The sequence below is a fragment of the Nesoenas mayeri genome (genome assembly GCF_963082525.1).
Source record: "Nesoenas mayeri genome assembly, chromosome: 12".
NCBI classification, from domain to species: Eukaryota; Metazoa; Chordata; class Aves; order Columbiformes; family Columbidae; genus Nesoenas; species Nesoenas mayeri.
The window spans coordinates 8076067-8099791 of NC_137547.1; the positions used below are offsets into that span (position 1 = coordinate 8076067).

Below are 23725 nucleotides of genomic sequence, written 5' to 3' on the forward strand. Positions count from 1 at the left end.
TTGGCGCAGGATCTGTTTTGCGCTGGTGTGTAACAGTGGATCCCAGTCCATGACTCTCCAGGCACATTAGCGACACAAATAATGAGCCTGGTAACACATGAGTTCTATATTTATTTATTGAGCAACAGAATTCAATCGCTGCTCTTCCTTACCATTATCAAGCCCAAACAGAAGTCAGAAATCTGTGGTGTGTGTCAAGAGAGCAAGCCCTTCAGCGCAGGTCGTCTGCCTGGTGCGGCACTGCACATTGTGACCAGCTGCCCCGCTGATTTCCCTGTTTTCTTTTCCACTGTAACTCATATGGAAAGACACGAGACCACAGCAACGTGCAGATCTTGTTCCCTGGGATGTTTTCTTTCATCTGCAATCACTTCATCAAAATCCATAAATCACCTAGTTAAGACTAAAAAGCACAAACACAACTGTAATTTGTGCCTTCCTGCGTGGTGTTTCTTTTGGCACGCAAAACACCAAACCTTTTCCTGAAATATTGCTGATGACACCAGGCAAGGACTGGCTGCAACTGGACAGCAAGGCCACGTGCTTTCCCGCTCCACTACCGTCGTCCCTGTGTCCTCCTCATTCATTGCCGGCCGTTCTTGGACAGTGGTTTGTGTTTCTGTATTATCTCTGGCAATCCCAGTTCCGGGCGGGTTCCCCAGCACTGGGTGCTGTGAACGCACAGTGAGCCCTGCAGACTGTGAAATGGGGGGAGGGCAGCCCCGGCTAGGTTGCCAGGACTGTGTCCCTGTCACACACCCTCTCCTCGCTCCATCATCTCCTCTCAGCCCCGGAACCGCCTGTTGGTATCTGCGCATCCTTCCTACCGTCCCACAGCCGTGTGACAGGGTTGTGCCGCATCCCTCGCTGTCCCTGGGGCGGTCCCGCTGCCCCAGGTGACCAGCCACCCCTCTTTCCTGCACAGATTATTTTTATCTCCCTTTGTTTGCCAATGAAAAATTCCCTCACAATTTTACTGTTTTCCATTTCCACAGTGATTTTTTCCGTGTGTGTTTCCTTCTCCCCTGGCTGGGCTGGCAGGAAGGGAGGGTCCAGAACAACGTCATTCCAGAGGAATTTCCACGTGAGTTTCCACCTCAGGTGCGATAGTCTGGAATGGTGTCGGTCATGTTCCCTGGGCCAAAGGCACACCGTGTCCGAGCAAGGGACATCCCGCCGTGGCAGAGGACCAGCCTGTAGCCGGGAGGATCTGCTTGGCCTCCTCAGGCCACCAGTTCGTCCTGGCCCCCGCGCTGGGCTGACTGGGGACCAGCGCTTCAGGTTTGTTGCGCCAAGTCTGAATAACTCTGGGGAAATCTCTGCCCCGAGACGCTGAAACAGGAACCTTGTGGTGTTGTTGCGGGTTCAGGGGAAGGGATTTGCAAGTGTCTGCAGTGCAAGGAGCGGGTGTAAAGTGTGTGAAAATGTCCGGGCTGTTCAGCAGACTGAACAGATGAAACAGCCGGTTGTGCCCGGACCGGCGCTGCGGGGACCGGCCCGTCCGCAAGGGGGCGCCAGCCACGCCGAGAGCTGCAGGGGCGGCGAGTGGCGCGGTGCACGCCGGGAGCTGTAGGCGGGGCCGGCGCGGTGCACACCGGTCGCGGCAGGCGCCTGCTCCGTATTACGGTTTACTGCGCCGGGGGCGGGGCAACGGCTCGGTGTGACCGTCACTTCCGGCGGGGCCTGACGTCAGTTCCCGGCGGGATGGTGGGGAGGCGGGCGCGGGTGGCCCGGCGGAGAGCGATGGCGGTCCCGGGCGGGGTCCCCGAGGACGCGGTGAACGGCCACGTCCTGCACTTCTACTTCCACCAGGCCATGGCGGCCTACCGCGCGGGGCGGAACCGCGACTTCCGCCAGCTCCGCGACGTCATGCAGGGTGGGCCGGGCCGGCGGGACGGGAGCGGGGGGGAGCGGGGATGGGGCCGGGCCGGGCCGCGCTGACCTGCCCCCTGTCCCGCAGCGCTGCTGGTGCGGCCGCTGGAGAAGGAGCCCGTGGTGGTCCAGATGCTGCGGATAATGCAACTCCTGTCGCGGATCGAGGAAGGCGAAAACCTCGGTGGGTCCCCGAGCTCCCAGCAAGGCCATGGGGAGTCCTGTCTGGCAGCCCAGCCCCAGCTGGAGCGTCCCTGTTCCTTGGCTGTGTCTGCAGCTCCCGGGAGCTGTTTCTGCCCAGAGCAGAGCCCTGGGCTGCAGCTCTTAACCTGGAGGAGTTTCCCTGGATGATGCAGGGCCAGAGAGGGTGGCCACTTGCATCTGCGCCATGCTGCCTCAGCCAGGAGCAGTGTGCTCAAACCCGCACCCTGGGCTCTCCTGCTGTCCAAACATACTGGCCTTGGGCCTTCTGCTCAGCCTCAGGGGTTCTGAAATGCTCCCCTGGGTCAGCTCTCTGCAGTCAGGTGCTGCTTCTGTAGCTCTTGGTGCCTGGGGGATGAACCTTGCGGCTTGGACCCTTGGCAGTCAGCCTGCCATTGACCTTCATCCTCTGTAGCTCTAGAACATGCGGTCAAACTGAGCAAATAAGTTACTGGCTCTCTGTAAGGCAGCACAGTGAATGTCTCGCAAACCAACGGCTGTGAATTCTTGTAGATTGTACCTTCGAGAGAGAGCTGGAGCTCACGCCCCTCGAATCGGCCATCGGTGTCCTGGAGCTCTTTCAGAGAGAATTCTCTGTGGCTGAGAAGACAATGGAAACTGTTCAGAAGATGGTGAAAGAGGCTGTAAGACCATTTTCTTTTTCAATAAATGCTGTGTTCACCTTTGGTTTTAGAAAGGTCTGGCTAAAAGGCAGTGAGAGCTATAGAATTCTTGTGTAGAATATTGTAGTTAGAACCAACTTGGCCGCAAACGTGGTGTATGTACGTTCACGGCAGTTAGCGTACATATTGTTGCTCTGTGTGAGCTGGCGCTAAACTGGCACCCGTGTGATGTTCTCGATTATTATACACACGTTTCCCAGGCTGATGTCGAGTGTATGGTCGGTTTGATGTCAACAGAGAAACTGGCATTTTTCTTCTGTAGGCTGTTATCGTCTGCATCAAAAACAGGGAGTTTGAGAAAGCTTTGAAAATTGTCAAGAGGCACATGGGGAAGGAGCCCAAGAGCCACGTGAGTGTTGGGGGAGTGTGCGATGTGTCTCGTGGGGTGTTTGGGGTGGAGGGAAGGGGCACTGTGACCTGTGTCACAGGCATAAGAGGTTTCCTTTCCATCACAAGCATCTCTAGGAAACCTGGGCAAGAAAAAAGGGAGCAAGTGATGAAAGGGAAAGGGCCCTCTCTGAGTGACAGGCCCTTGGTGTGACATGTTTTTAAAGCTCGTTGCTTTGGAGCTTTCTCCATCACGTTCTCTCAGGGACCTTCGTGAGCCTCCCAGGCATCAACACTCATCCTGTGTCTCGAGGTGAACTCGAGCGAGTGCATCAGCAGGGCTGGTTCTGAGGGCAGAGTCCCCGTCCCTGTTTTCTGTCAGCGGTGCCGTGTCTTGGGCACCGAGAGCAGGAAAGCAGAACTGCTGAAACAAGGTGGTTCTCCCATTCCTCCAGCCTTTCCCCAACCTTGTGGCAGTGGCAGCTGGTTGTTCCTGGAGAATGCTGAGTAGGAAAGGCCCAGTCCTTGCCCAGCGCCTAGCTGCTGCCCTTGTCACCTGTGCCCTGTGCCTGCTCAGAGCTTTCTCACCTTTCCTCTAGAGAAAGCAGAACGAGTTGCTGGCTGCCATCCGTGAGAAGGATGTCACTCATCCCATCGTCAAAAACTTCTCTTACAAGAACTTCCAGCAGAGCGTGTTTCAGTTCCTGAAGAGCTACATGGACGATTCGGAGCCTCTGCTGCTGACGGTGCGTGTCTGCCCCACTCAGCTGCCCTCCTGTCCTGCTGCGGGAAAACAGTGCGAGCTGCAAATCTGGGGAGAACTGACGCTGACATGAGGCAATGAAATACAGTCATTTGGCTGCTACGTGCCTTCTGTGCAAGTAATGAGTGAGATTTTAGGCACCTAATTAGCAGTGGGTTAAATCCAAAATACTTTGAATTTGTCCGTTCCTAGAAGGTTTATACAGTTGAGCATATTTTTTAGCCTGTGTAACAGGTTTTGATTGATAGATGTGAGCTCTGTACGTGGTGCCGATTGACCTACAAGTAGCAGCTTAAAATGCCTTTGGGAGGGGATGAAATTGGGCTGTCGCATGAGGAATCACTTTTATAATGGTTCTGTGCTTTGTCCAAGATGATGAAGAAGACTTTGAATTCAGAATGTGCTGAAGGGCCAAAATGCACATCAGCGACTCCTGGGTCTGCAAACAGGCTGAAGGACCAGGCGGCGGCTCCACAGCCCTCAGGCAGGGCAAAGGGCTCAGCAGGAGCTGCGGAGCCTGCAGAGACAGCAGCGGAGCTGGACAGAGCTCCCAGCCCTGTGGGAAGGACAGAGGACCCTGTGGCCGCTCCCGAGCCCATGGAAGGAGTTGGTGACTCTGCAGCAGCTCCCGAGGCCATGGAAGGAGATAATGACTCAGCAGCAACTCCCGAACACATCACAGCAGTGGTTAATGTCTTAGAAGATGCTTCGGAGCCTATGGATATACCTAAAGAACCAGCAGCAGCAGCTCCAGAACTTCCAGGAGTGTCCTTCAGGGACTCCGACAGGTGGGAAGAGCAGTCTGGCCCTACGCTGTGGATGAAGTTTGGTGGCAGTTCTGCTCCCAGGGGCGAGTTTGCTCTGTCCAGGCAGCTCTAAATTCCCCAAGTGGTTCTGCCCAGGCCGGCCCCAGAGACCATTGGTATAGGACTTCTGTAAAGTAAAAACGTGAAGGTGTTTGGGTTTTATTTCTGAGGATACATAGCACATCAGTAAGTGAGGGTGGGAGGGCAGTGGCTATGTGAGGTTTGCTCTTGGGGAGCAGCGTGTGGGGTCTGTGGGGCTCAGCCAGTGGTCAGGATTAGCAGGAGAGCGCCTGGGCTGTCTCTGTCTGGGAGTCTGGTCCTGTTCTCTCCAGACCTGCTTCTCCTGCACTGTTGAGGAGGCTGCAGGTTTGGCGGTGCCCACTTGGATAGATTTTGTTTGTACCCAGGGCCATAGTGAATGGTTAGGGGTCACACCAGAGGGGAAAAGCCCAATTTCAGTGAAGTGGAGCCACGTTGGGGAAACCTTTACAAGCTGCTCAGTTGTGTTTGTTTTGTAGGCAGCCCCCTGGAGCTGTAACCACCTATGGGATGTCTGTTCTGAGAGAAGCTTTCAAGATCCTGTCGGACTCCCAGGATTCTGACGCACTCTTCACCAAACTGGATGAAACAGACTTTTCTTTCCCCAAGCAATTGTCTCCTTCTGTATCCCACAGAACGAAGAGACGAAATGAAGAGGAGCATCAAGATTATGACATCTCAGACTCTCCCAAAATGTCCCATAAGGGCAAACGCTTGTTGACCATAAGCGAACTGGTCATGGAGCAAGACAGCCTGTGCAGCGAGTCAAGTGAGAGCCCTGACTCTTCCCAGGAGCCAGTTGTATCTTCTGCTTCCAGACCTGTTCAGAAATTGCTTGACCAGCCTAAATCTTCTCGAAGTGCCAAGTATGAAGCCCGTCTCTTGTGGTATATTGTAACCTGCACCCAATCCTTTAACTTGCAGCTGATTTTGGTGGCATGAACAACAAAAATCTTGATTCAGGATGAGTATATTGACTGTCTTGTCTGCTGGTGTGTGTGTAACTGGGCAAAGTAAACCCTCTGTCCTTACAGTTGATGTTTGGTTAGCGGAGAGGGAAAATGATCTGGCGAGGAGTCCGAGGTTCTGCAGTTTGGTAAAAGTTCGTAGGTGCATCTTGTGGAACAGACCAGACTTTCTTTTCCACCTCTTGAGTGATACAGCACTGACCCTGCATAAGCTGTTTTCTCCCCAAAGCTGTGCTAGCTCAGAAACTCCTGGCTGTAACTTTCTGACTTTCCCGAGCGTGAGTTAAACCACCTTCCAGCTGAAATGACAGCAGTAAAGGAGGCAGGGGCACATTAGGGTTTTTTTCCTTTTCGTAAGGATTTCCCCAAAGCAGCTTACTGGCTGAAGTCTCAAATTAATGCTGGTACGAGACTCTTGAGGCTCGCGAGTGTCTCCTGCAGACTGTGACAAGGGTGTGACGAGGGTTCCTGCTCAGATGTTCTTGTTGCTCTCCTTTTGTTTGGTGAGGCTGCACAGCAGCCAGCAATGGTGGTTTGGAGTGAGACTGAGAGGACTGGGGAATGCTCAATGTGTTTGAAAAGATAAGTAAAACAGTTCCCCTTTGTTTCCTGACTTTGGAATGCTGAGAAGCCTGAGGTTTGGTTTGGAAGGGTCACAGTGCTCTGTGCAGCTCGGCTGCCCTGGAGATGTGTTGGGACTGTGTTTGTGAAGCGCAGGAGAGTGGCTCTGGGTGGAGATGTGCTGTGGTGCTGCTGGCGTTGATGCAAACACGGTGAAGTCTCTCAGACACCTCTCTGTGTATCTTGCTCAGGATTAATTGTCATATGTGACGGTGAGAAGGGATTTCACTTCCTTGAGTCACTGGGAATTTTACCTAGTAGACTTCTTACTTTTTCAAGGACTTGCAAGTCATGACACTTGATCTCTTCTGCTTTCTATTCAGTGAGGAAATGTCTGGAGTTAATTTGGAGGGTGGTGGGGAAAACTGTGGGGATGGGATGATGTTTTGTGAACACTTCCAGAGCAGAGTGTGGTGGTGACTGCACCGGGAAGGGGCCAGACCCGGTGACTCAGGTGCGATCCCATCCTGTGCTGGGTGCCCGGAGCACGGCTGCTGCTGCTGGCTCGGGCAGTTCTTGAGCCCTGCTGCTGTGTAAACTGGTTTCCAGTTCATCTAGGAAGTGATTTATTGTCTGGGCTGCTGGTGTGGGAGTCTTGTCTCGAAGCCTCAGAGTGTCAGTACTCATAGCAGTGGTGCTAATGATGTCTCTTTGGAAATGGAATCGTGTGTGTCTCTGCCGGTAGCTGGTTCTCGGATGTTGATGTGCAAGAGGTGCCCAGCAGTGCAACCTCAAGTCAGGACTGAGAGCAGTTGTTTTCCTGTGGTCACAAATGCCTGGATGCGATAGCCTTGGGTGAACCTTGTGAAGCTGTTTTTTTAAGAGACTCAATCTCATGAGTTTGTGCTTGAGGGTCGGAAGCAGCTGATGGCACTGAGGTGCTTGATCTCACGGAGAGGCCTCTGTGGCTTGGCTGACCTCAGCGCTGTCAGCAGTGAAACAGTAAGAATTAGATGCTTCTTGGGAAGGTTTAAGGGCTTCTCTGCTGAGCTGTTGGCAAGTCTGTGCTGTACCAAAGGCCTGGGCTGTCCAGCTGTGTGTGCTGTGCGTGCTTAATTGTCTAGTACCTAGTCACTTGCTTCTGCAAACACAGGCTGCAAAATACAATATTTAATTGTATTTGAGTCTATACTGCACACCATACTGTGCGATACAGGCTCCTGAGGATTCTGTCCACACAGAGGGGAGCGCAGGAGGTGGTGCTGTGTTTATATATTGCTTTATGGGTGCATTTCTCTGTGCTGTGTGCTCATCACAGACTTGCTCCAGGTGCCCTACACCTTCTCCCCTGAAAACATTCTCCCCAGCCAATGGCCACATCAAACACTTGCCTGCTTTCAGGTCCCTCCGCGGGCGGTGGAACAGCTCGTATGGCAATGAGGAGAAGGACAGCTGGACAGAGGAGGATGAGCTCTTCTCGGATGCTGGTAAGGACAGAGCTGCTGTTGCAGCAGTTAACTGCTGATAATCTTCGCTCTGGGGTTCATTCACGGGCGTCTTGCTGCCTTTTGCATAACTGGATTTTGAAACCAGAAATCCTGAAAGCCCAAAAAAATAGGTAGCTGTCCAGCTTGGAGGTATTTTTTCTTTGTCCCTCTGGCTTGACATGCAGGCCAGAAACTCCTATTTGAGTTTCAGACTAATCACGCTTAGCTTAGAGGATATAAATATTGGAAGTACAACTCTTTCCCTGTTCCCACTCTAGTGCCATGACATAATGACTGAGTTTACCTCTTCAGCTGATCAGTTTTCCAGTCCACTTCCCTTTGCAGCTGGATACAGCTCCACTGCTGAGAAAGCGCAAAACGGGCGTCTTGTTCCATCTTCAACACGCAGTGTAGCCGCGTCCTGGCTGTGTGCCTCTGTTCTTGACATTTTTGTTTAAAACAAACCGAATCTGGCTGGCAAGCTCCACACAGAGCAACTGGGGCTTGGAGCAGAAAGGCTGCACATGCTACAGCTGCAGAAGGGGGAGAGATAACGGAATTTGGGTTTATTGTCTGCCATGGGATGCTCTCCTCATAGGCTGCCTGCTCAGTGCAGCAGTTCAGCCCCCGGCAGCATCTCAGGTCTGTACCCTCCCGTGTTAGAGTGACTCGTAATCCTCTCGCCTTGTTTTTCAGCGTCACTTGAGACAAATGGCCACAATGCTACTGTCTTTGGTTCTAAGAAACAGGTAACGTAGAGCCCGTAAGTCCTTTCATTAAGGCCTGAGATGGGGACGTGTCTGTACAGAAGAGCGAACTGTCGGGCAGTTTTCTGTGTGTAGGTGACGCTGCTGCGGCTCAGAGCGCGTCCCCAGCAGCCGGTGGGCTCTGTGCTTGACGTCCCTTTCTGTGCTCAGAGCTGGGTTTGCTGGGTTCCCCGCACGCGGGAGAGGTTCAGCATCTCACTTGGGTGAGGGACCCACAGCCAGCAGCTCTTACCTGGGCAGAGGCCCCGACTTCAGTGCTGCTCAGCATGCTCACCCATGCGGGCAGGATTGCTGCGGATTCCTGTGCCGCTGTACACCATGTAGCACTTCGTTCTTACAACTGCTTTCTTCGGTTACTTTGCTTCCAGTACAAAAATTCAGGGGACCTGCAGACCTGAACTTGCAGATTAATTATTTTCATGCTGTACTTGGGCCCTGTTCCGTGGGGTGTAGGCAGTGAGCACTCTGTCTGCAATGCTGTTGTATCAAAAGGTGACTCCTCTTGTACGTGTTCAGTGTTGTGCTACGGGAGGCAGAACTTCTAAGCTGGTGCTGCAGCTGAGCAGTACTGTTATTTGTAAGAGTTAGAGAGCACGTCTACAGAGACTTGACTATTGAGCGGTGTGTGCAGTGGACAGGACACCTCTCTGCCTTTCCTTCAGGCCTGGCACAGGTGACAGGGGGGAGCCAATGTGCTGGGAAGGAGTTAGTGCGGTTCTCTGCCCCTTGCAGCTTCTCCTCTGCTCACCCTGCGCTGCTTCCCTGCTCTCTTGTAGAAATGGACCAGCCAGGAGAGCGAGTGGATCAAGGACGGTGTGAAGAAGTTTGGCGAAGGGAGGTGGAAAGCCATTTGCGAGAAATACCCCTTCCAGAACCGTACCCCGGTGATGATCAAGGATCGCTGGCGGACCATGAAAAAGCTGGGAATCCTCTAAAGTCGGGAGCCATGGGACCTTTGGTGCAAAAACTTTCTGATTTTTTTCCTTTTGAAAGATGGACTGGAGCAGCAGCAGTGCGGAGGCTGCTGTGCTCGTCCCCGGGGGTGTTGGGCTGGCGTGGTGACCCCTCCAGCTCACGGTACCCGGAACTGCTGCAACAGCTGGAAACTGCATCTGACCAGAACTGAGGAGCCTCGTCTCTCTGGTTGTAGCTGTGAGTTTGGGTGTCCTGCAGTGGCAGAAGCTGCGCAGCCTAGTTGCACAGAAACACCTGGGATTGGGACTCTTCCTGCCACCTGCAGCCTTTGCAGAACAAATACGAGCCCAGAGGCTGTGGAAATGATGGTTTTCTCTGCTCAGTGCAGGATAATCCCATCAGTGGCTGTTGTTGTGTTTTAACTGTCTGAACATTCAGGCCAGGTCATTGGCTTTGTGGTGGTTTTTTTTCCTTCTTTCACATTTCTTTCTGCTTTGTAGATGACCTCCCAGCTTTTGAGGCTTCAAAAACATTATTTTGTTTCAGTGCTTAAATGTTGGTTGTTCCCATGTTAGAAGTTGTAGAACTTACTGATTTTGGTCCCATTGTACTGACACTTCTCCCACACAGTCCCTGAGCACACGAGCCCCAGGACGCTGTTTCGTACCTGCAGGTGCCAAAGCTGGAGCCCATGTTCCACTGCCCGTCTATAAAATAAAGTTCCTTTCTTGTTGGATATTGAGAGTTGTAATAAGTGTGAATTTGTACCTTGGGTGGGAACGTGGCAGTTTGGGGGGTGGTCCCTACCCACCCTGGGGAAGGGGGGATCCCTATTCCCCCCAAGCCAGCTGGGCTGGGGGTGTCAGGTCAGCAGTGGTTTGGGTGTCAGCAGCGGTTTGGGTCCCACCGCGCTGCCCCAGAGGTACAACTGCTGCCGCAGCAGCAGAGGTGCAGAGCAGCAGCTTCTGGATGGGATTTCTGATGAGTTAAAAGTTTGGGGGGTGCAAGGACCCTTTCACCTCCCGGCTCTGTCCCTGCAGAGCCAGTGCTGGGTATGAGTCTGTTTGGGAACACCTGCGTCCCCTCTGTCCTTCAGCCGCAGCTGTAGGACCGCATGTCCCTCGTCACCTGGCTCTGGCTGGGCCTTTCCCTCCCCTTGGGCTTGTCAAACCCTTTCCCTGGGCTCTGAGCAAACTGGGGGTGAGGGGCTTGATGTGAGCCACGAACTGGGCCAGTAAGTGTCTGGTTGTGCCCCATGGGAAGGAGACGTGTTCACACCACACAGGGACAGGGTCATAGCAAATGGCTGGTGTGTGGGGGACACTGCGCACCCTGTTCAAGCAGCCTGGGGAGAGCCTGGGTGAGTTTCTTGAGGTAAAAACACTTTTCCTGCTCAATTTGCTTGTTCAGAGGACACAGATTGGCAGAGTGTTGGTCTGCAAAGGAGCGGGGGCTGGCTGGGGACAGCTTTGTGCCACTGGGGACAGCTTGGTGCTGCTGGGGACTGGATGCTGCTTCACCACAGCCTCAAGCTCTGCCAGGGGCTAGGGTGGGTTGGGTCCAACATGGAGGAGCCAGACCAGCTCCTGCTCTGCACCAGGATCACCCTAAGGATCAGAACATGTCCTGCTCCTCTGACACCAGCCCTTGTGCTGCCAGCAACTGCTGTGGGGCAGTTAATGATCAGTTAATGATTATCCCTGCCCTGGTCCTGCTGCTGCCCTGCCTGGCAGAGAGTGCGCTGGGGTGGGACACAGCACACTGGGGCGCAGGATGACACTGGGAGGCAGGATGATACTGGGAGGCAGGATGCTGCTGCCAGTGCTCGTGGCACTGCTGGGCCCTGCTGGCTGCCCCGGGACCGAGCCCCCGAGCGGGTCTGCCCAGGACTCGCCCTTCCAGGGGGCGGATCGCTACGATTTTGCCATTGTCATCCCTGCCGGCGCCATGGAGTGCTTCTGGCAATTCGCACGCCAGAGTGGCAGCTTCTTCTTCAGCTACGAGGTGAGTGGCAAGGGACACGTCCCAGGACGCTGCCGGTGCTGAGCAGCTGCTGATAGGGACTGGGAATGGCTGTGCCGAATCAGCCCCACGTGGCAGCAGCTCCGTGGCCAGCGCTGGCTGCCTCCCCTGGGGACCCGGCAGGTCTGCGCTGGGCAATCCTCCTCACCTTGTCCTGCAGCCAGGCTCTTGGGTGGAAGGCGACCCCGCGGGATGAAGCCCATGCACTGCTGGTTGAACTCCAGACCTGCTGCCCCCAGGGTGGAGGTTTTGTCTTTCAACACAACAGCCCTTGGTTGGGGCTGCAGTCACTTGGATGCTTCATTCCAGGGATCGTGCTTTTTAGGTATCATCCATCCCACTTGATTTTCTAAATACCTGTTCTAAAACCATAAAGTAGTGCTGAGAGGGCTGGATATGGTCAGAGCTCACTGGCAGGGAGCTGTGGGGTGTCCCAGCACCGCTGGGCTCTGCCCCTCGTCGGGCTGGCTGGAGGCCGCGGCACAGCCCTCAGCTCTGCCCGAGCTGCAGCACAGCCCCATCTGCCTGTCCCTGTACCTGTCCCCTTCCCATGGCATGACCTGCAGCCCTTTCATCTCCTGTTCACAGGAGGCTGGTTGAAAGAGAGCTGAGCATGGCTGTGCCAGTGCTGGCAGCTTCCCTCGGCTCTGCGCTCGGCAGATCCCCGCCACGGGGACAGGGCTCAGTCCTGGGCTTGGCACAGCCCTGGGGCTCAGTCCTGGGCTCAGCACAGCTCCGTTTACCCAACTGTCTGGCAGCTGTGGTAGTGCCAGCAGCACTCGATCCGGGCGGTGGGGAGCCAGATGGGGGTCGTGGGGTCTGTGCGAGCACCTGTAGCCCCATGAGCAGCGCAGGGAACCGCAGGGTTCCTCACCCAGGGCTGCAGGTTGGGTTCTTTTCTCTTACCTGTAGCTGGCAGCTCGCTGGAGGCCATTCCAGCCTTGGCTCATGGTGATGAAGGAGGCAAAGGAGGCAGCACCCCACAGGACCCCAAACCCACCCCCAGCAGAGCCCCCGCTGGGTCCCTGCCCTGCGTGCGGGGGCTCCTGTGGTCTCCCAGCTGTGTTTCCTGGGTACAGTCAGACCCACAAATGCCCCATGGGTGTTTCTGCCTCCAGGTCCAGCGGGTGACGGGGATCGGCAACAACAGGAACGTCCTGGCCACGGCGAGTGACCCCAGCGGTTTCCAGCTCGGCGCGTCCCAGCACGTGCGGGGACAGATCAGCTTCCCCACCAAGCAGACAGGTCCCTGGTCCCGTCCCACCTGTGGGCAGAGCAGCAGCTCCAGCCTGTCCAGACAACCGATTGCTCAGATCGCAGCTCCTTCCCCAGCGGGAAGGACGAGCATCGAGCGCTGGGGATAGCTCTGCCCAGTCCCAGCTCTTCTACCAGCGAACAACAGCCTCATTTCTCCCCACAGGGTTTTACCAGCTGTGCCTGGACAACCAGCAAAACCACTTTGGCTTCATGCAGGTGTATCTGAGCTTTGGTGTCTACTACGAAGGCTTCACTGTGGAAAACAAGCAGCTGGGAGAGAGGAAAGAGCTGAATGACACCCTGGAGGCAATTGGGGTGAGTGTCAGGGTGACCGCAGGGTGCTCTGATGCAATGGGGACGGGCACGTCCTCCCAAGGGAACCCAGACAGGTGTTAAGCTGCAGCTGAGCTTAAGGCTGAGCCGGGCAGACAGCTCTAGGCACGGCTCGGCCAGTGCCGGGCTTGGCCACGGCCCTGTGTCCCCCTCCCGCAGTTCAGCACCCAGAAGCTGCAGCGCCACATCTTCCACATGTGGCGGTTCTACAACTTCGCCCGGATGCGGAAAGGGGCCGACTCCTTCCTCCTGGAGTCCAACCAGAGCTACATCAACTGGTGGTCGATGGCTCAGAGCTGCGTCATCGTCCTCTCTGGCCTCCTGCAGCTCCACTGCTTGAAGCGCCTGCTCAACGCGCAGCCCTCGGGCAGGCAGCAGTGCTAAAGCAGTGCCTGGAGCCACGGCAGGACCAGCACCCGCTGCTGCTGCCCACAGCGCTCCGTCAGCGGGCTGCCCGCTGCAAAGCGGGACAGGCTGGATCCTGCTGCCAGGAGGGAGCGTTGTCACTGCTCCTGCCTCCAGCTCTGGCCCTGCCTCTGCTGAAATGACGCTGACAGAAAAGTGTGAAGCGATCGCCTGAGCTCTGTGTGCTAGGTCGGTTCATTGAGTCCCTGCCTCTCTGTGTCCCAATGTGCTTTTTCTGCCAGAACCCCAATAAAGGAGTCCCCGGCACACGCTCTGGGGAGCATCACAACCCGCTGCTGCCGTCCCTGCTCTGCCAGCCTGGACGAAACAAGTCCTGCCCCATCTCTCCCTCCCTGACGGCTCCCCCAGGGCTGCGAGCCCCCCCGGGGCTGTAAGCCTACACCGGCCTCACTTTCCAAACTGAAGGCAGCATTTCTCCCCTCTGGACATGCACCCGGAGCATCGCGCTGCCCCAGGGCAGCAGCGCTCGCGGCAGGGGGAGGGCTGAGCCCCCCGGCCCCACACCAGACACAGGCACTTGGGGAGAAGGAACTGGCTTTATCTGCGGCAGGGGCAGGGCTGGCACAGGGACAGCTCCTCCTGCCTTGGCAGCACCCCTGGGGGTGTGGGGCCACGTGCTGGCAGCTCCCAGCCCCGCTTGGGGGACTCCGTGTGGCTCGGTGCGCTGCTGCTGCACCGACGGTGCAGGACAAGGTCTGTTCAGCACAGAAGCACTTGATGTCCCTTAGGTCAGTGTGTCCTCGCTCCGCACGTACTCCCCGACGTCAGCCTGGTGGAACACCACGATGGCCATGGGATCCACCTTCCGGCACTCCTGTGTGGACTTGGCGGCCACCCCGAAGCCCTGGGGGGGTGACGGAGAGGTGAGAGTGGGTTTTCTCCACAGCCCAGCCCTGGGCAGCACAGGGGCTGTGCCGGGCGCTCACCAGCGGGACGTCGGCCATGGAGTAAACCACCACGCCCTGGTACTGCGCCGTGTTCTCCGTGATGCGGCCTAGCCCCGACTTCAGGACGTGGTTGCCGTAGAGGAAGGACTGCTCCGAGCCGGGCTTCACCCACACCTTGAACTGCGGGGACACAGGGCTGTGAGGGGCTGGGGAGACATGGGGTGACACAGGGCTGGGAGGTGACGCGGGGCAGGGGGGTGATGCATGGCAGGGGGGTGATGTGGGGCTGGGAGGTGACATGGGGCTGGTGGTGACCCAGGGCAGGGGGTAGCGCAGGGCAGGGTGGCCGGGGGGCCTGTGTCCCACCTTGGCGTAGGGCGCCAGGAAATCCAGGGCTGTGACGCTGAGCCGGAACTTCTGCGTCTTGGTGAACTTCCCGAAGCAGGTGCCGGGTGACACCAGGTTGTCCCGGGGGACGCTGGCGGCCACCTTCAGCAGCTTCTCGCTGTGGGCAGTGGGGCAGAGCTGGGGCGGGTACCGGAGCCCCCGTACGCCCCGCCCGGTCCCCGCCGCTGTCCCAGCCCTTCCGTGTCCCCCCCCGCTCACCTCAGGTAGAAGACGCGGTCTCGGTGCAGGCGGAAGCAGTAGGTGCCATCGGGCCGGTCCACCAGCAGCTGGATGTTCTCACCGATGCTGCGGGGAGAGACCCCGTGAGCCCGGCCCCGCGGGTCCCTCCGCCCCGCGCTCCCGGTCCCTCCCGTGCCCGGCCCCTCCCGGTGCCCGGTCCCTCACTATCGCTGCAGCTTCTCGAACACCGCTCGCGTCTCCGCCTCCGTCAGCGGCCGCATCGCCCCGCACCGCGCACGTGTGGCCGCGCCGGAACCGGAACCGGAGCAGCCGGAAGTGACGCGGCGGCCGCCCCGGGCGCGATGGCGGCGGAGGAGGCGCGGCTGCTGGCCTGGCTGCACGGCCCGGCCGGGCCCGGCGGCCCCGAGCTCTCCGCATACGTGGCCGAGCTGGCGGCGCTGGGGCTGGCGGAGCTGGGCCGAGAGCCGGCGCGGCTGGCGGCGGAGCGGGCGCGGGTGGGCGCGGAGACGCGGCGCGTGGCCTTCGAGCACTACCGGGCGTTCATCCGCTCCGCCGAGTGCACCGGCAGCGCCGGCCGCGGCTTCGGCGGCATCGAGAGCCGCCTGGGCAGCCTGCTGGAGCGCCTGCCCGCGCTGCAGGACGCCTGCCGGTGCGGGGCCGGGGCCCTCGGGGGGAGCGGGGCGGGCCGGGGGCGCTGGGCCGGGGCTGAGGGGGCCAGGGGCAGCGGGGGGGTCCTGGTGCTGGACCCAGTGAGGACGGGGCAGCTGCGACTGGGCTGGAGGTGTTGTCAATATCGCTTAAAAGTGAATCGTCTTAGCAATTGCTGCCCTAAAGGTATGAAATCCTTCTAGTTTTGGGTCAGTCTGACAAAGACAAGGGTGACTTGTAAAACACCTGATCAGACAGACTGACCTGGCGGCTTGAGACATTTTGAAGCTGCATGATTAGCTGAGTCTTGTTCTAACACAGACCTGGAGACTGTTGGATAGAGTGTCTTTTAGCTGAGTGTTGCTCAGTACAAGCTAAAAGGATCACGTAATGCAATGTGCAGATGTGTCACTAGTTGGCTCTTTAGGGCTGCCTTGAGCGTGATAAGATTTTGTATATAACAGCTGCTACTTTTCTTGCTGGCATGCTGGCTTTATTCCAGCATCCAGACATGTACAGCCCTCTAGTGACCAGTCTGTGCTGAGTTTGGCTCATTTGTCTGCACACTGGGTAAGGAACCCTGGTGCTGGGACAACAGAGGCAGCGCTGGGAGGGGCCCTGGATGACGCTGGGGAGAGGCCGGAATGGGTGGGGGCTCTCGGGGCCCACCCACTGCACAGGGGGGACCCTGGTGCTGATCCCATCCCGGTCCCACAGGAACTTCATGCGTGACGCTGAGGAGATTGCCTGCAGCCGGCGGATGAACAGCCTGACACTGAACCGGCACACGGAGATCCTGGAGATCCTGGAGATCCCGCAGCTCATGGACACCTGTGTCCGCAATGGTTACTATGAGGAGGCGCTGGAGCTCGCTGCCTACGTGCGCCGGCTGGAGAAGAAGCACAGCAGCATCCCCGTCATCCAGGTGGGTCCCGCGCCGGCCCTGCCCCGCGCGTGCTTCACACACAGCCCCGCCACTGAGGCCTGTCCCTCCCTCCCAGAGCATAGTAGACGAGGTGCGCCAGTCGGCCCAGCTGATGCTGAACCAGCTTGTCCAGCAGCTCCGCACCAACGTGCAGCTGCCGGCCTGCCTGCGGATCATCAGCTACCTGCGCCGCATGGACGTCTTCACAGAGGCTGAGCTGCGCATCAAGTTCCTGCAGGCGCGGGACGCCTGGTTGCGCTCTATCCAGGCTGCCATCCCCGACGACGACCCCTACTTCCACATCACCAAGACCATCGAGGCCTGTCGCGTCCACCTCTTCGACATTGTCACCCAGTACCGCGCCATCTTCTCTGATGAGGAGCCACTGGTGCCCGCCGAGGCGCAGGCCCTCAATGAAGGGGCCATCTTCCACGGCTGGGTGCTGCAGAAGGTCTCCGAGTTCCTGCGGGCGCTGGAGCGCGATCTCCAGCGCGGAGTGGGTGCCCGCCTGGACTCGCTGCTGGGGCAGTGCATGTACTTCGGCCTCTCCTTCAGCAGAGTGGGGGCTGATTTCCGCGGGCAGCTGGCCCCGCTCTTCCAGCGCGTGGCCGCTGCTGCTTTTGCAAAGGCAGTGGAGGAGACGGTGGAGAAATTTCGGGAGGAGATGAATTCCTACACGCTCATCTCTGCCCCAGCTGTCCTGGGGAGCAGCGCAGCGGTGCCGGTGCCTGTGGCCCAGCCAGGGACGCTGCAGCCACCCATGGTGCTGCTGAACTTCCCGCCCCTTGCCTGCTTCCTCAACGGCCTCCTCGTCGCCTTCAATGACCTGCGGCTCTGCTGCCCGGTCGCTCTGGCCCAGGACGTCACTGCCTGCCTGGAGGATGCACTCAGGGAGGTGAGACACTGGGGAACGGGGCTGGGCTGTGTCATGGGGGAGCACAGGGATGAGTTCTCCCTGCCCCAAGTGTTCGTAGAATAGAATTATAGAATCATTTTGGTTGGAAGAGACCCTCAAGATCATTGAGTCCAACCGTTTCCCCAGCCCTTGCACTAACCCATGTCCCTGAGAACCTCATCTTTGTCCGTTCAACCCCTCCAGGGATGGTGACTCCACCACTGCCCTGGGCAGCCTGTTCCAATGCCCGACAGCCCTTTGGGGAAGAATTTGTTCCCAAGATCCAACCTCAGCCTCCTCTGGCACAACTTGAGGCAGTTTCCTCTGGTCTTGGCGCTTGTTTCTTGGGAGCAGAGCCCCGATGCCCCATGGCTCCAAGCTCCTTTCCTCCACCTACGGGGAAAATTAACAACTTTTTCAGAAACTAAAGACTTTTCCTTTCGCTCCAGGTGACCAAAACCATCCTGGCCTTTCACCGTGCGGAGGAGGCGGCATTCAGCGGGCGGGAGCAGGAGCTCTTCATCCAGTTCTGCACAGCCTTTCTGGAAGATTTGCTGCCCTACCTCAACCGCTGCCTCCAGGTCCTCTTTCCCCCGGCACAGATCGCTCAGGCACTGGGTGAGACCCTGGGGTTAGCATTTCGTGACACCCTCCCAACGAGGAATAGTGGGTTGTGTATTGCTGTGGGGGTTCCTGTTGCCTATGGGCTCCCAGCCAAGTCCCCTCTTGCTCTTTACCAGGTGTCCCCCCCACCCAGCTGCAGCGCTTTGGCCGCCTGGGTTGCATTGACGTGGCCGCCCTCCGGGAGCCGCTGGCTTTTCTCCTGCCGCCACCGGGCGATGAGGAAGAGGAACCGGCCCCGGAGAGCAGCACCTCACACCCGGAGGGACGAGAGGAAGAATAAATTGCCGCCCCCTGCCCCTAAAACCTCCCCTCCGCAGCACCGGGCAGCGCCCACCCTTTTGCACTGCCGTCACTCAGCGGCCTCCGCGCCGCCAGGCGGCGCTGTCCCGGCCGCCGCGGCTGCGCGCGCAAGTGGCTCTATGGCGGCGGCGCTGCGGCTGCTGGAGCGGGTCCGGTACCGGCCCCCGGGCCGCGGGTGCGGGGACGCGGCGGGCTGGGGCCAGCGGGAGCGCTCGTACTGGCGGGCGCTGCGGCGGCGGGTGCTGGGCCCGCCCGTCCCGCCGTTCGCCACCCCGTGCCAGGTGGGAGCCCCGGTGCTCCGCGCAACCGCTGCTACCGTGGGCCCGGAGCGCCTGGGCGGCCCCGAGCTGCGGGAGCTGGCGGCGGCGCTGGCGGCCGGGCTGCGGCGGGGGCCGTGCCTGGGGCTGAGCGCCCCGCAGCTGGGGGTCCCGCTGCGCGTGTTCGCCGCCGAGCTGACCCCGGCGCGGTGCGAGCAGTACCCGCCGCTGCTGCGCCGCGCACACTGCATCGAGCCCTTCCCGCTGCGGCTCCTCGTCAACCCGGCGCTCCGTGTCCTGGACTCCCGCCTCGTTACCGGCCCCGAGGGCTGCGCCAGCCTCCACGGCTTCTCTGCCTACGTCCCGCGGCACTGGGCCGTGCACGTCTCCGGTACCGACCCCGCTGCACCACACCATCCTGCCCCGGGTGGGACACTCCCCTCACCTTCCTCCCCTGTTACCTCCCTTCTCTGGGCCACAGGGGTGGACGAGTGCGGGAAACCAGTGAGCTGGGAGGCAACGGGCTGGGCCGCCCGCATCGTGCAGCACGAGATGGACCATCTGGACGGGATCCTTTACATCGACCGCATGGACCCCCGCACCTTCACCAACGTCAGCTGGATGGAGCTGATGGACTGACCTCCTGCAAGTGGGTGCCTGGACACCAGCCGTGCTGGTGCCTCAGCTCTCCGGTGAAAGCAGCACAGACCTGCGGCCCAGGGAGTTCCACAGGCTTTACTGCAGCCAGTACAGCCCATGAGCACTTAGGGCAGCTCCTGCCCATTCCTGCCCCCTCCCTTCTCTGGGTAGGCAAGGTGAGGGGGGGCTGGTGTGGCCACCAGGAGCCCAACTCTGGCTGCATTTTGGCACCAAAAATTATTTAACGGGTCTAGGAAGAAGCCCTGCTCCTGGGTGCCTTTGGGGCCCAGTGTCAGGGTGGGGGCAGTCTCACAGCGCCCTGCACAGGCACAGGCCCCTGCGTGGGGTGGGGGGAGCCTTGCACCCCCAGGGACAGACAGCAGCCCCTGTAGTCTCCTGCCTGTCAGTGGTGGGGGGGGTGGCCCCCAATGCAGTCAGAGCCTCAGGGAGGGGCTGGGTGTGGACTGAAGCTTTTGGATTGTTTTTATTTTCATATAAACAAGACAGAACCCAAAGCAGCATTAATTTAAAAAATAAAAAAGAGTGGGAAGAAGAATGGGGTGGGGCACAGCCAGAGGGAGCATCCAGCCACCCAGGCCATGCTTGGGCCCCCCCCCAAAAGTAGTGTCAGCCTCCCCAGCTGTGCTCCCTGCACCCTGCCAGGTGCAGTGTGAGGGGGGAGTCGTGAGGGGAAGACAAACCTGTTTGGCACAGCCAGGGTGGGAGGGAGGGGCCAGCACGGCCACCCCAGCCCCATACCCCCCCTCCCCCTTCCCTCAGCCTTCCTGCCCAAAGTCCTCCGTGAATTTCTTCACTTTCAGGAGATCCTCAGCATTCACGGTGGGGCGGGTGGTGGCCAGCGAGCGCAGCATGTCTGACTGCAATGCAGGGATAGGGGGGCTGAGCCCAGACACCAGGGTGGGAGCGGCCAAGGGGAGACCTGGGCCTTCCCCAGCACCCAGCCCTGCCCTGGGGGCTCAGCACCGTGGTGGAGGGACAGGTCAGAAGGAGTGAGGAGCCATATCCTCCCCCAGGAGCCATAGCCTAGGGACAGGCAGCTGTGCTGAGGGACAAGAACATGGCCAGATGGGTGCCCACCCCCATGCTGTGCTGTGTAACCACCACACTCACCATGGAGACAATAGGCTCCATCAGTTTGTCACTGGGCACCTCCATCCAGGTCATCTCAGTGGCACCGGGGTCACCTGGCGAGCACGGCGTCAGGAGATCGTCCACGATGACACCAGGGGTGGTGCGGGAGGGACCACGCACCTGCGGCACAGAATGGCGCTGGCAGGTGGGACGGGACCACGGCACCAACTGTGGCCAAGGAGCCCCCTGGGATAGACCCCTGTCCCGGAACAGCCCCACTCACCTTCTTGAAGTGCGTGGCTGACTGCACCTTGCGCACGGGCTGCATGAGCGCGTCCCGCACGATGATGCTGATGTCGGCCCCCGAGTAGCCCTCAGTCTTGCGCGCCAGCTCCTGCACGTTGGCCTCCGTCAGGCTGTGCGGGGTGTTGCCCAGGTGCAGCTTGAACATCTGTGCCCGTGCTGCCTCCTCGGGCAGCGGGATGTAGATCCGCTTCTCAAACCTGCGGGCAGGGCAGGTGGGAGGCAGGGTGAGCCCCCGCCACGCTGCCAGACCCCGCCAGGAGCAGCGGTGGCTTGTGGCCTGCTCACCTTCTCCTGATGGCCGAGTCCAGCACCCAGGGGATGTTGGTGGCACCCAGCACCAGGATCCCGTCACTGCTGTTCCCCACACCTGCCCAGGGACATGGCCAGGGACAGCTCAGCACGATTCACAGGGAACTGCGGGATAAAGACATCCAGCAGCTTCTCCCACCCCCCTCTTGCCTGGGACCCCCCGCGCACCCTGCATGTGCACCAGGAACTCCGTCTTTATGCGCCGCGCCGCCTCACTCTCGTTCTCGTTGCGGGAGCTGCACAGCGAGTCCACTTCATCGATGAAGATGATGGAGGGTTTGTGCTGCCGTGCCAGCTCAAAGAGGTTCCTCACCAGCCTGAGAACAAGGCAGGGGACGAGGTCCCCATTCAGGGACCCTCTGCAGCCCCAGTGGCACCCAGAGCCCGTCACAGCCCTGGGAACCCTGTGCTGGCAGTTGGTTGCCCCTGCCACCCATTATCTGTGTTAACAGGGTTCACTGATGCTGGCAGCAACTCCAGCACTGCCAGCCCAGCTGTGGGGATGCCAGGAGCCAGCCTGCAGCCACCGTGTGTCCCCATGCCCGCTTACTTCTCACTCTCTCCCAGCCACTTCGACATCAGGTCTGAGGACGACACAGAGAAGAAAGTGGAGTTGTTTGCCTCGGTGGCCACAGCCTTGGCCAAATAGGACTTGCCGGTGCCAGGGGGTCCAAAGAGCAGGATCCCGCGCCAGGGCGTGCGCTTCCCTGCGACAGAGGCCACTGTCATGGCTCTGACAACCCTGCGCAGGCTGGATCTGCATGGGCCCACATGGACATGCATCCCCACTGCTCAAGGTTACCTCCCTGCACACACTCGCCCCAGCTGCTGCCCCACAGCACCTCGTCAGTGGGCAGGTGGCAGCCACGGTGCTGCCGTGACGCTCACCAGTGAACAGGTGTGGGAACTTGATGGGCAGGATCACAGCTTCCTTCAGTGCCTCCTTGGCTCCCTCCAGGCCGGCCACGTCACTCCACCGCACATTGGGCTTTTCCATCATGATGGCACCTGTGAGGGGGCAGCTCTGCTTGCATGGGCACCGTGCTCCCAACATCTGCCGAGCGCTGCGACAGCCAGAGCCCCTGTCCCTCCCCACCAAACCCTCCACGCACACCAAGCCCTGCCTCTTGGCACAGAGGCAGGTCTGGGGGCTGCCAGGCCCCAGCAACACAACCCGGGGCCCCCATCCCACAGCCTGTCCCTCATCCCACAGCCACCCCTTGCTGCAGCTGTTCAGGAATCCCCCCGCTGACCCCACGGCCACCACAGCCACTCACCCATTAGCTGCTCCTGCAGCTTCTTCTTCTCGGGGTTCTCGCCCTCACTGTCACTGTCGCTCCTAGGGAGAGTGGACTCGGGTCAGGAGCAAGACAAGCCCTGCTGTGGCAGCAGGGTCCCGCCAGCATCACCATCGGGCAAGGAGGGGCCCCACACTCCCACGCACCCCTTGTTATAATTCTGGGACTCCTTGACTGGCTTCTTGCCGTGTTTGTCCTTGCTGCGCAGATATTCCTTCAGCTTCTCCGCCCGGTCCAGGTACTGCATGCACTTGGCTCGGATGCTCTCCTTCGCCTTTTCGCTGTGAGCCTCATCTGCACAGAACGCCCCAGGCATCACCGGGGGCCCCGCGCCGCAGCCCCAACGCCCCCGGAGCCCCGGCTCACATTTGATGGCGTGCAGGAAATACTCCACGGCGTGCTGGTACAGCCGCAGCGCCTCCTCGTAGTTCTTGGCCTTGTCCTCCTCGGTGGCTTTGGTGACCAGGTCGATGGCTTTCTGGCGGGGGAGGGGGCAGCGCCGTGAGCCGGGAGCGGCCCCGAGGGCCAGCTGGGGCTCTTTCCCACCGCCCCCGCGACGGGCCGGGCCCGCTCGCACCGGGGCGGCCGGCGGGGCCCCGTCTGAGCGCCCGGCAGGAGGAGGCCTCCGTCCCCCGCCAGGGCCCGGGGCTGGGTGAGGCCGCCCCCACGGGGCCTGGCAGCGGCGCAGGGAGACCTGTCCTCGATCGGCACTGGCACCGGCTGAGGCCTGCTCCCGAGCGGCACCGGCTGAGGCCTTTCCCCGGCCGGCACCGGCTGAGGCCTTTATCCGGCGCGGCGTCCCAGCGCGGCGGGAGGAGGCCCGGCTCCGGCAGTCCCCCCGCCCCGGTCCGTACCTGCAGGGTGGGCGCTGTCATCTCATCGCCCGGTGTCGCCGCTCCTGGCGCGGCCCAGCCCGGTGGCGGCGGCGGGGCCCGCGGGACCGGCCGCGACTGCGGCTGCGCACCCGGCCGCGGGACGGGGTCATCCCGCGCCACGCCCCCTCCGCCCATGCCCCGCCTCTTTTCGAGCCGCGCATGCGCACACAGCCGTGCGGCCAGCCCACCCGCGCCCCGCCCCTTCGGAGCAGTGCCCCGCCCCTCAGACACACCCAGCACACGCGTGTGGACACGGAGGCTGTTCGCACCCCTCTGCATCCACCCCCCGCCCCGTGCTGAGCCCATCCCACCGCCCCCCAGCACCCGCGGGTGTCTGTGACACCGGAGACACCCCCCCACCCGCGGCTGAACCGGCCCCCCTGACCCAGCCACGCCCACCAGAGGCGCCCCAGTCCCCCCCAGCAGCTCCACTCCAGGCTCGGCCCAGTACAGCCCTGTCTCCGGTACCGGACAGACCAGCCCTGCTCACCCCCTACGTGTGCGGTACTGGGAATTAACTGTCCCCCCCCAGGCAAGCACGCAGGCTGCGGCACCCACACTGTGACACCTGCACTGTGCCACCCACACTGTGACACCTGCAGCCCCCCCAGGCACCCGCTGCTGCAACCCCAGCACCCCGAGAGTGAGATTCGGA

The 23725-nt window shown here is 59.8% G+C and overlaps 6 protein-coding genes across 11 annotated transcripts; 4 read left to right on the plus strand and 2 right to left on the minus strand.

Moving 5' to 3' along the window:
- Positions 1–1704: 1704 nt before the first annotated feature.
- On the plus strand, positions 1705–10131 carry TERF2 (telomeric repeat binding factor 2; the record flags this gene model as incomplete). 2 transcript variants are annotated; one of them, XM_080352213.1, is made up of 10 exons in its annotated part: positions 1705–1876; positions 1961–2056; positions 2587–2717; positions 3019–3105; positions 3683–3829; positions 4219–4634; positions 5171–5557; positions 7622–7707; positions 8404–8456; positions 9251–10131. In XM_080352213.1, the coding sequence occupies 10 exons, from the start codon at positions 1705–1707 to the stop codon at positions 9407–9409; spliced, it is 1734 nt and encodes a 577-aa protein (XP_080208339.1). In that variant the 3' UTR covers positions 9410–10131. The 2 variants fall into 2 exon arrangements, with proteins under 2 accessions (XP_080208339.1, XP_080208340.1); XM_080352214.1 differs by having other exon boundaries at positions 5327–5557.
- Positions 10132–11198: 1067 nt separating this feature from the next.
- On the plus strand, positions 11199–13385 carry TMED6 (transmembrane p24 trafficking protein 6; the record flags this gene model as incomplete). The annotated part of the gene is made up of 4 exons (XM_080352231.1): positions 11199–11393; positions 12530–12656; positions 12832–12995; positions 13173–13385. The coding sequence occupies 4 exons, from the start codon at positions 11199–11201 to the stop codon at positions 13383–13385; spliced, it is 699 nt and encodes a 232-aa protein (XP_080208357.1).
- A 582-nt stretch (positions 13386–13967) lies between these two features.
- On the minus strand, positions 13968–15916 carry NIP7 (nucleolar pre-rRNA processing protein NIP7). Of its 2 annotated transcripts, none has more exons than XM_080352281.1 (5): positions 15815–15916; positions 14921–15007; positions 14681–14819; positions 14354–14494; positions 13968–14271 (listed from the first exon to the last, which is right to left on the minus strand). In XM_080352281.1, exons 1-5 carry the CDS (start codon positions 15829–15831, stop codon positions 14152–14154), a joined length of 504 nt encoding a protein of 167 aa, XP_080208407.1. In that variant the 5' UTR covers positions 15832–15916; the 3' UTR covers positions 13968–14151. The 2 variants fall into 2 exon arrangements, with proteins under 2 accessions (XP_080208407.1, XP_080208406.1); XM_080352280.1 differs by lacking the exon at positions 15815–15916 and adding an exon at positions 15107–15187.
- On the plus strand, positions 15229–18423 carry COG8 (component of oligomeric golgi complex 8). The gene is made up of 5 exons (XM_080352279.1): positions 15229–15551; positions 16268–16475; positions 16552–17370; positions 17820–17988; positions 18111–18423. Exons 1-5 carry the CDS (start codon positions 15244–15246, stop codon positions 18272–18274), a joined length of 1668 nt encoding a protein of 555 aa, XP_080208405.1. The 5' UTR covers positions 15229–15243; the 3' UTR covers positions 18275–18423.
- PDF (peptide deformylase, mitochondrial) lies at positions 18414–19223 on the plus strand (the record flags this gene model as incomplete). The annotated part of the gene is given in 3 exon segments (XM_080351982.1): positions 18414–18448; positions 18490–18498; positions 18500–19223. Coding segments are annotated over 3 exon segments (735 nt in total). The 3' UTR covers positions 19191–19223.
- Positions 19224–19900: 677 nt separating this feature from the next.
- VPS4A (vacuolar protein sorting 4 homolog A) lies at positions 19901–23173 on the minus strand. Of its 4 annotated transcripts, none has more exons than XM_080352276.1 (11): positions 23050–23173; positions 22562–22673; positions 22342–22489; positions 22175–22236; positions 21786–21905; positions 21448–21604; positions 21066–21214; positions 20874–20955; positions 20566–20785; positions 20322–20462; positions 19901–20068 (listed from the first exon to the last, which is right to left on the minus strand). In XM_080352276.1, the coding sequence occupies exons 1-11, from the start codon at positions 23068–23070 to the stop codon at positions 19967–19969; spliced, it is 1314 nt and encodes a 437-aa protein (XP_080208402.1). In that variant the 5' UTR covers positions 23071–23173; the 3' UTR covers positions 19901–19966. The 4 variants fall into 4 exon arrangements, 3 of the variants coding, with proteins under 3 accessions (XP_080208402.1, XP_080208401.1, XP_080208403.1); XM_080352275.1 differs by having other exon boundaries at positions 21048–21214; XR_013922725.1 differs by having other exon boundaries at positions 19941–20068; positions 20322–20395; positions 21048–21214.
- Positions 23174–23725: the final 552 nt, after the last annotated feature.